The 10,514-nt window shown below is 38.4% G+C and overlaps 1 protein-coding gene across 1 annotated transcript in view; it reads left to right on the forward strand.

Annotated features, from left to right (window-relative positions):
• SLC16A10 (solute carrier family 16 (aromatic amino acid transporter), member 10) overlaps positions 1 to 10,514 on the forward strand; it is a 127,641-nt gene that overhangs the window by 45,577 nt on the left and 71,550 nt on the right. The window contains exon 2 of the mRNA XM_012642833.1: positions 8,438 to 8,582. Coding sequence (XP_012498287.1) covers positions 8,438 to 8,582 — 145 coding nt within the window. The remainder of the gene's footprint in view (positions 1 to 8,437; positions 8,583 to 10,514) is intronic.

Here is a 10,514-nt window from a genome sequence, read left to right on the forward strand (position 1 = left end):
TTATAGCTGAATTTGATTTATTTTTAAAATTTGATAGTTTTATTAATATTAAATAGCTTCATAAAATCAAAACTGTTCTAGCATTCAATGTCTATTAATTTGCAGTATAAACAATCAGTATCATGTTTCACTCATGTTGGTCCACCAATTTGTGTATATGTTTAAGAATAATGTGAATGGTTTGATACTGGAAAATGTTTCTCTCTGTGTACAGTGGCAATGAGTGCCATGCTAATTAGTGAGTATAACCAGAACCAGAAATTGGAACAGGAAGAAAAGCAAGAAAATGAACAGTTGGCACTACTTGGAAATGAAACCTCATTATGCAAGAATCCACTGCTTTCATGCTCTCTCAGAGGGAGGATTTGATAAGTTAATTTTTCACTTACCAAAGTGCTTCCACTGCTCAAGTCCTGTGCACACACCAAAGCAATGTCAGTCCGTGAGTTTGACAGTATCACAGCCACAACTCTATGGCATTTAGATGAAATCCCTTTTTGTTTTGTGGACATACAGCAACAGATGTGGAGGTGTACTTCTATGGGACAGCACAAGAGCAAGTGTTTAGGGCTGTGAGTCTCCTTGTGTCAGTGCTGAGTGTCCCTGTGTCCTCTGACAAGATTTGTCTGAGAGAGTGCGTATTTGTGATTGGGGGTGGTTCATTTTGTGGGACTCTTAAGGGAGTGCTGCTGATCAATCACACCCATCCTATGCCTTACTTGATCATCGGTCTACCTTTTCAAATAGATGCCTGTTATTTAAATTTGATTTTGAGATTAAACAGAATGGCAGAGATAATTTTGAGGTAAATCTTTCTTGCCTTTTATGCTATGGCAGGAAGATCAAGATTTCTGGAACGTAGTAGAGCGGAGCAAAGGATGAATGGTCTTGGTATCCTTTCTATCTTTCTCTTAAGCTAATTTTTCCCCTCAGTCATTTATCATCTCAACTTGTTTTGATGAACTCTTTGATATAAGAGGAGATCTGGATACCATATCTACTGTCAAGGAGGAATTGTGTGTGAAATCCTTGGCTTTTAAGTTAGCCCATATATGCAGTTTATGATTTATCTTGGCAGTGTAAATGTTCTTATCTCTTAATTTCCTGCTATTTAATAATAAGTAACTCCCTGGTAGAATTACTTGTGGCTAGGCATGCTGTTATCAAAGCACGTTTGTTTTTAGTACTTAGGACAGGAGGTGTTTGAGAGGCCAATAATTATGAGCAAGGAGGCATTTGATTCACTGAGCTAGAAATCTACCTGTTAGGTAGAAACTTGTTTGTGTGATACTTTCTTAGAATATTGACTTGTTTGTGCATGACAGCTTTAGGAAGAGGTACTCTGAATGTCTCCAAAGGTTTGCTGAAACTTTTTTTTTTTTTTTTTTTTTGAGACAGAGTCTCACTCTTTTTGCCCGGGCTAGATTGAGTGCCGTGGCGTCAGCCTAGCTCACAGCAACCTCACACTCCTGGGCTCAAGCGATCCTCCTGCCTCAGCCTCCCGAGTAGCTGGGACTACAGGCATGCGCCACCATGCCCGGCTAATTTTTTCTACATATTTTTAGTTGTCCAATTAATTTCTTTCTAATTTTAGTAGAGACGGGGTCTCGCTCTTGCTCAGGCTGGTCTCGAACTCCTGAGCTCAAACAATCCGCCCGCCTCGGCCTCCCAGAGTGCTAGGATTACAGGCGTGAGCCACCGCGCCTGGCCTGCTGAAACTCTTTATAGAAGTTGGGCTGCTCCAAGTGGGTAGGGTGTAGTGGTTAAGAACACATGCTCCAGACTCTCTGGGTTTCCTTCCTCCACTCTATATCTTTGTGGCCTTAGGCAAATTGTTTAATCACTCTTTGCCTCATTTTCCTCATCTAAACAAGGAGAATAAGAATACAGGCAGTCCCTTGGTTTTGGATGAGAGACATTCCTGAGAATGTCTTTAGGATGGATTTGTATATAACAGGGATCCCTGATGAATGGTGCATATATGGTAATAATAATAATAATACCATAATGGCACATATATGGTAATACTAATACAATGTAATACTATAATAATAATAATAATACTCCTATACTGTAATAATATGTTACAGAAACTATTGCGCTCTTTCTTTTAATTCAAACAAACAGAACATAGAAACAAACTCATATGAAAAGTTTAGATAGGAGATAGGAGAAATTTCAGAAAAGAATGTTAAAGCTTAACACTCACCTAATGTTGCATCAACGCTAGACTAATAGGAATGTTACGCTTATTTTATCTTCTAGTCAAATCAATAATAACCTTTCCATTTCAATAATTAATCCACTACGCCGCTTGGTAATAATTGATGCTTTAATTGGAGCACTGCCTCTCACATGTTCCTTTATTCTCACTTTGTCCTTTGTAATTGTTCTGATGGTCAATTGACTGAAGCCTAATGCTTTCCTGATGAATCATGGCACCTGGCCTTTCTCTGAATGCTTAATTATTTCTACTTTCATTTCAATTGTAATCACTTTTCTCTTCACTGCAGTTTCACTTGGGCTTGTAGTGGACTTTTGCTTTGGGGCATGATTATAAGGGTAAACGCAGACTCAGAAAATTGAATAGAAAAGTTAGGACAAAAGTGGTATGTGTGTAAGGAAACAATGAGACTAGCCGCTAGCACAAAGATGCGCCAACAAACTGCTTTATGCTACGTAGGCTTGTTTACATGTGCAGAAAAAACTAGTTCCTGAATTATTAATTTAATTATTTCATGATAAATTATCCTTGTGGGGTGGCTTGGGAGCCCGTTAGTTAAGTCAGGTTGTTTATAACCTGGGACTTCCTGTACTTCAATCAGGACTTTTGGGAGGATTAAATCAGTAATGCATATAAAGCATTTTATAGTAAGTACTTAATAAAGGTTACTTAGCATAGAACTTTAGGGGAAATATAGACAAAGTTCTGTGTTGGGCTACAGATGGGATGACTGTTAGAGATTAACTAGAAATTTTACCTTGAAGTTTGTCTGAGACCTACCTAAATTTCTTGTACTCAGAATGGGAGTAAACAGTTCTTTTTTTTTGTTTGTTTTTGTTTTTGAGACAGAGTCTCACTCTTTTCCCCGGGCTAGAGTGAGTGCTGTGGCATCAGCCTAGCTCACAGCAACCTCAAACTCCTGGGCTCAAGCGATCCTTCTGCCTCAGCCTCCTGAGTAGCTGCGACTACAGGCATGCGCCACCATGCCCGGCTAACTTTTTTTCTATATATTTTTAGTTGTCTGATTAATTTCTTTCTATTTTTAGTAGAGACGGGGTTCCGCTCTTGCTCAGGCTGGTTTCGAACTCTTGAGCTCAAACAATCCGCCCGCCTCGGCCTCCCAGAGTGCTAGGATTACAGGCGTGAGCCACCGCGCCCGGCCAACAGTTCTTTCTCTCCTTTTGAATGGAAGGGAGATATTGTAGCTATCTGGAATGATCTAGTTTACTCTTTTATTTCTCTGAGCTCTATAAGGTATAATATTTCTTTTGACTTTTTAAAAACAATACATGCTGCTATTAAATAGCAAGATGAAGCTTTATGATTTCAAATCACTTTTAAATTCTCCAATATCTCACACAGGACTTTTTTGAAATAGTCATCTTTCTCTACTTATGCTGGCCTGATATTTGCCTTCCTTGGTAGAATTGATACCGTTTGACATAGCAGCCTGTTATCGTCAGGACCCTTCTCTAGTTTCCTCTGTAGCTATTACCTTAACCTTCTATTTCCCCCTTCACACTGCAAACATTCTCATTGCTAAAGGAATGATGTCTTTATGTTTTCAAGGATTCTGACAAGCTAGTAATTGAACAATTATTATAGCTCAGACAAAACTAGTTATGAACATAAGACTGTTTTTTGTCCCCCCCATTCCCACCCCTAATCAGGAGAAATTGTGCTTTGACTTGGCTTAGGGAACCTGCTTCTGTCTTTGATACCTGACCCACAGATTCAATCTATTCCCAGGAATTTTGATCAGAGTTCTCAAATCTTGAGCAAGGCCACACCACTTTCACGAGTGTCATTCTCAGTTCGGGCTATTCGTTAGGTAGTTTTATTAAGTCATTTCACCATAATGGATCATATGATTTTTAAAAGCAGGGACTTGGTCATATTCCCTGATTTATTTCAACAAAGGTGTTGTCAGTTTTCTTCCAAAAATTGTTATGATTATCAAAGTTTACATGTATACAGTATAAAAGATCATATTTCTATAAGGCTTATAATGAAAAGTAGCATTCCCCTGCCCGACTCCCTCTCACCTTGGGCACCCTACTCCAAAGGCATCTGCTTTCAACTCTTTTAGCTATTTCTTATGGTTACCTTCATATTTCCAAACAATATGCCTATATGGCTGTATTTTGTATATTTTATCTACAGACTTGCTCCCATGGAAGAGGAAGATTTAACTCTTTTATACTATGCCTTTTCTCATCCTCTTAATATACACTGTTAAAATTTTGGGTTAAATCAGGTAAAGGGCAGTATAGCATAGTGGCTAAGAGTGAAGGCACTGGGCTCAAATTCCAGCTTGAGTGCCTAACAGTGCCTGAGTTTCCTCAACTGAGTAAACCTCATAGAATTGCTGTGGATATTAAGTGACTTGATGCCATGGTTTGAATTTGTCCCCCAAAGTTCATTTGTTGGAAACTTTATTCCCAATGCAACAGTATTGAGAGGAGAGACCTTTAAGAGATCTTTAAGGCCATTATCACAGGAATGGGTTCCTTATGAAAGGATGAGTGTGACCCCCTTCCTGGCCCCCACCTCACCCATGTGATGCCTTAGCCATGTTATGACTCAGCAAAAAGACCCTTATGAGATGCTAGCCCCTTGATCTTGGACTTCTCAACCTCCAGAACTGTGAGAAATGAATGTCTTTTCTTTATAAATTTGCCCAGTCTCTGGTATTCTGTTATAGCATCACAAAACAGACTAAGACACTTAATATATATGCATCATCTACAATGTCTGGCAACACAGTAGATTTTAAGTAAATTCCAGCTATCATCATTATCATCATGATCATCTGTGGCGATCTAATACCTCCCTCTGCATTTGAAGGATGAGGGTTGGTCTGGTCCTCACAAGTGAGCTGGTCAGCTGTAAACCTCTCCTGCAGGCTTTGCCCTGTAAGCGTGGATTATTAGAGAACTTGGATCTCCTAAGAACAGGCCACTACTAAAGACAAGAGAAGCCCAGAAGGAGCTGACCAAGCATGCTTAGTTCCTTCTACCAAAAGCATCAATCAGATAGGTTCTCTTCCCCAGGTGTAGTCACTGAGGGGGTGGAGACAGGCCCTGAGCTGACTCCACTGGGAAGTCCCTGAATGGGACAGAGGCCAGGAAATGAAGGAGGTTCCCTGTGACAAGTCTCTGCTTGCACAATATTAGAATAGTTTTTTTTTTTAATTCACAAATATGCACCACAAATATGGGAGCATATTTGTGATCTCCACCACATAACTACTTACTGTGTTGCTTTTTGAAATTTATAACATGCAAATTTGCAAATGCGAGATATGCTCTCAGGAAAATTATAAATCTGTGTTAAATTTCTTTGCTTCTTTTAAGCCGATTCCATCCTTAAGGGGACCTCTAGTAGCATCCAAACCCAGCAACAGTTAAGGTAGTTTCAGGCTTATTTGTCTTTCCCAAACAATAATTTGTTCAAAATATAGAAATCCAGAAAGTTCCCTATAATACGAGGAATCTTCAAAAGAGGGTTTAATGTAAAGAACTTTTTCTTCTCTGAGGAGTAATTTTGGAAAAAGAAATTTGCCTTACACTCAGGCATATTGAGTAAGTTGCTTTCATTTTCAAACAAATGCATCAATCTCCTCCTTTTCCCACTCCCCAAACCTGTTCATTTTCTTTATTTTTAGACTCTGCCTCTGTCCTCTCCTCACTTTGCCACCTGGCTAGATCTCTTAAAAGCCAACCTTATTGCCACTCCCTCCATCTTTTTACATCTAATGATCATATGTTCTATTGATTTAATCACTCACATCTTTCAAATCTGTCTCCTTGGATACCCTGCTACTTCTGAGTTCAGACCATTGTCAGTTGTCACTTGCAACAGCCTTCCAACAGACCTCCACCCAGTCTCCCCTATGAATAGTCTGCTCTCCAAATTGTTGCCAAAGTGACGTTTCTAAAATGCCGTTTGATCATGTAATTCCAAGGTTAAACCTATTGATGGTTCCCTAGCATCTAAAGTCTGTAATTATTGGAATGACACATGGCTTGCTGTGATTCTGGCTGCATCCTTAGGTAACTTAATTTTGTGCGTGCTCTTCCCTCTACATGGAATGTTTCTGTCTCCTCTTTCCTCTGTCCTTTGCCTGATTAAAGCCTGTTCATCCTTCAAGACAGTTTGAGTGTTACCCTAAGGAAAGAGTGTCTGATTATCCCTTCCCTCCCACATCTGGGCTGGGTACCCCCGCTAAGTGGTCCCATAATAAATGGTATATACCTTGGTCAATTATGAATACTATTCACTATTCTCTCCTTGCTGTTTGTCTCTCTTGAATATGAGCTTCTTGAGATTCGGGACTTGAGATCCCCAGTGCACAGCAGTCTGACTCAATAAATGTTTATTGCATGAATAAAACTGTATATCTCCTTCTCATTGATATTTTTCCATTTAATTTCTGAACCTTACGTGTAAAATGCTCCTCTTTTAAAGGATTTCAAGTCATAATTTTGCCAACCAGCATATCAATCATACTTTCTAGCTTTTTGTCCTCCATTAGAATGGCAGCTCCATGAGGGTAAGATTTGTGTCTGTTTTATTCACTGCTGTTTCCTCAGCACCTAGAATAGTGCTGGCACATACATTATACACACTCAATAAATATTTGTTAAATGAATGAATATGTTGCATACAAATTTGGTAAATAGAACTTATGTTTCCTTTCAAGTCTTAGTCCTTAGCTTCATTCTGTTCAACATTTTTATTAGAGATAACTTAAAAAAAAGTTCTTCATTGTTACATAGGACTTAGTTCTGTAAATCTTACAGTAGAACAAGGGTATCCTGAGAAATTCAAGAAAATCTTAATAGGGCTATTTTCACTGAGCAAGAGTATAGAAATGATTGATACTATGCTGTAAGCAGTTTTAGTTTTATGTGTAAGAAGAACTCTTTTCTGGCTTCTCAGAGAAGCCTGCTGCTGGAGTGAGGGAGGAATGTTTTATTGTGGACAAAGGAGATAGATTTAGATTCAGCCCTCTTTGAAAAAGGTAGGGAGATTGGATATTACATATCTAACAGTAACTTCCCTTTCAAAGATTGAATGTTCCCATTCATTCATTGATTTGATACTTTTTGTGTATCTATTATCATGTGAAGAATAGAAGGGGGAAACACATATGTAAGGCATGATTTAAAGAATCCTCCTCATCTGGGGGGCACAGAGGACTGGAGTTTGACTCCTCAAGAAAACCAAGAAGGAAATAACTGTGGTCGGCTAACTACTTCCACAGCAAGAGCTATACAAGAGGTGGCTGTGTTGGAATTTGCCTTCACTCCAACCTTTGTCAGGGCTAAGGAAATCTGAGTGCTTCCTACATATCAGAGGCAAACCTATTGGAGGAGAGAGGTAGCCTGGAGCTGTTTTGACTTCTGCCCAAATAGACTGCCTGGAAGGGCTAAGAGGCTCTGACAGTGAGTCTTTTGAGTGACAGCCAAAAAGCCAGGAAGAGAAGGAATTATCCAAGTCAGTGGAGCTGTATAGCTAGGAGGAACTCTGAGGTGAGACTCTGAAGAACCGACAAAAGTGCATCTGAGAGAAAAAGAGCTTCAAACATCATCAGACAAATTTTTTGGCAGGACTGCTCAAGTTCGAATCTCCTTGCCTTCCTTCCCCCAGCCTCCCTCTTTCCCATTCCCACCTTGCAAAGAACCCACAGGTGGGTGGGGGGGAGAGGAGGTCATGAAAAAGAGAAGAAGCAGCTGGGAAGAGATCTGATTACCTAGTGAAGATGGGTTTATTACCTAAAGAGACCATAGGCCTTTCTGTTATTAATATTTAACATTGACCAAAAGAATCATGCAGTCCTGCTGAAGTGGTCGTCTAGTGGCAGAGGAAAATTTTTCCCCACTGAATAAAATTTTAAGAGGATAGTCAAGACAAGAAGTTATATTTAATTATATCTTGCTGTTAGTGCTTGTTCAATAGACATAAAAATCTGTAATTTTTCATATTTGGTTAGCAGTAGATCACAACTCACAGTAATTCGCAAAGACTCGTGCAAGAGTTTTTTTCTTGAAAGTGCCAATTTATTCCAATTTTTCTCTTATTCATCAATCTGGGTAATACCTTTTCTGCTTTAATATTTTTCTAAATGTGTATTATATCCAATGGAATAAGTACAAATATAATTTACCATGTCATAATGTGTTCCCTGTTCTTTCCCCTCTTTTACAGCATGGGTAGGTTCTCTCTCCATGGGGATGATTTTCTTTTGCTGCCCAATAGTCAGTGTCTTCACAGACATATTTGGTTGTCGGAAAACAGCTGTTGTGGGTGCTGCTGTTGGATTCATTGGACTCATGTCCAGTTCTTTTGTAAGGTAAGGTTTCTTTCTTTCTTTTTCTTTTTCTTTTTTTTTTTCAAGTTGATATGCAGAGAAGGACTTGGTTTCTTTGTTACTTTTCAAGGACTGTCAGATACCTTAAAGTTTTACTTTCAGAAACTTTGCTGTTTACGAGGAAAGATCCCCCTTTTCATTACTGAAAACTTAAAGCAATATGACTTATAAATCAAGCTGTTATTCACAGCAACAAATCAGAGCTTGAGAATTTGAATGCTTTTGCTTGCATGCCTAAGAGTTAGATGTCAGTAAGGATGTGTGTTCCCTGGAGCAAAGAAAATGTTTCTCCTTTTTTTTTTTCTATTCACATGAAAATCCTAAAGGAACTCAAGTTATAACAGTAAGTTATCTAAAACAGTGGCCTTAGTTTAAAGTCAGTTCAGTCTGAGGCCCAAGGGGTATGATAAGTGGTGCTTTAAAATGGCTCTTCATAGGCTTGACAGGAAATTTTTTCTATTAATGGGATAAAAACTTTGCTGTTTATTCCAACCCAGATAGAGAATTCCTGTCTGTTGTTTTAAAAAAAGAACATGCTAAAATTTTAAAATACTATGGCAAAATGAAGTGGTCAAATGCACCTTAAAATAAAATGTAATACACTTTTCCTGTGTCTATTAGAAGAACAGATGTAGTTCACTAAAGAGGAACTAACTGCAAGGAGCTGATGGGCACATTACTGTAAGAAACACCTCTCCCTCCAGCTCCAGGTCTCCTAGTAAGTCCCCTTGCATTGTTAGATTAATCCTTAGAGAAATACTTGGAGGGGAGGGAGAGGAAAAAAAAAAGAGAAACACTAGTTTACTATGTAGCTTTGGCTAACAAGCTGTTATTAACAAGAAAACCTCTTAAGATAATTTCCATCCTCTGTCTCTACTTTAGTGGTTTTTCTTCATTTACTGCCTCTTTCCTGTCCCAGCTATCTTCACGCTGCTTTAGTTGAAAAGCATCATTGTGATCATTAGGGAAAAATAATTTAAATTTACATTTGACTTTATTTTGTAAATATTCAGGATTTCATCAACAGAATCCTTGGTTTTATTAACCCCCATCCCCCATTCACATACACCTTCCTTGACTTTAAAACAAGCCTCTTTCTTTAGAAATTTTATTTGGATTTTTAAAAATTATATTTATTTCTTGGTAGGAAATAGGCATTCCATCTTTAAAGTACCTTTATGATTTATTTTTCTTCTATAGTAGGTGTTTAAAGAAAAACAAGTTTTGTTTGGAATAGTATTCTGTTTAGGTAATTCTGTGAGATCATTTATTTTTAGTTCTTTGTTAGCTGCATTATAACATTGTATTAATAATGCCTCATCAGATATCTTCTTTGATCTGGAAGCCTCTGGATACCTACTATCAGTACCTGTGGCCCTACCACTTGCTGAATATGGTTATCACTTAGGCTTTTGTAGAGAGAAGATGAGAGGTAGAAAACCTATGTAACCTATTACCTAGTTTGTTAGACAAAAACCCATTCAGCAAGCTATGTTTTTCAAGTTTTTCTGACCATTGAGAAATAAAAATTATGAAATATATTTCATGTTCTGATCCAGTTTTCTCCTTTTACCCCTTCTGTCTCCCGCAAGTGAAACAAAATTTCTTGAAACCAAATTTACCTTACTACATGTAATAGTCTCATATTTTCTCATTCAGTTTCATCATTTAACCTGGTGGTCAAAGGCTACCAAAATTTCAGAGCAATATATAGGAACAAGCAGAAATGTGGTGTGAATTCTAAGTGTCGAGTGGTAGATCCACTTTTCCTGTCATTCCAGTTCTGCCTTATGAGGAAAACTTTCTCTAGCACCTCAGGTTGCATCAATGTCCCTTCTTTTTTTTTTTTTTTTTTTTGAGACAGAATCCCACTGTGTGGCCTGGCCTAGAGTGCCGTGGCGTCATCCTAGCTCA

Source organism: Propithecus coquereli, unplaced genomic scaffold, assembly GCF_000956105.1.
Source record: "Propithecus coquereli isolate 6110/MARCELLA unplaced genomic scaffold, Pcoq_1.0 Scaffold189, whole genome shotgun sequence".
NCBI classification, from domain to species: Eukaryota; Metazoa; Chordata; class Mammalia; order Primates; family Indriidae; genus Propithecus; species Propithecus coquereli.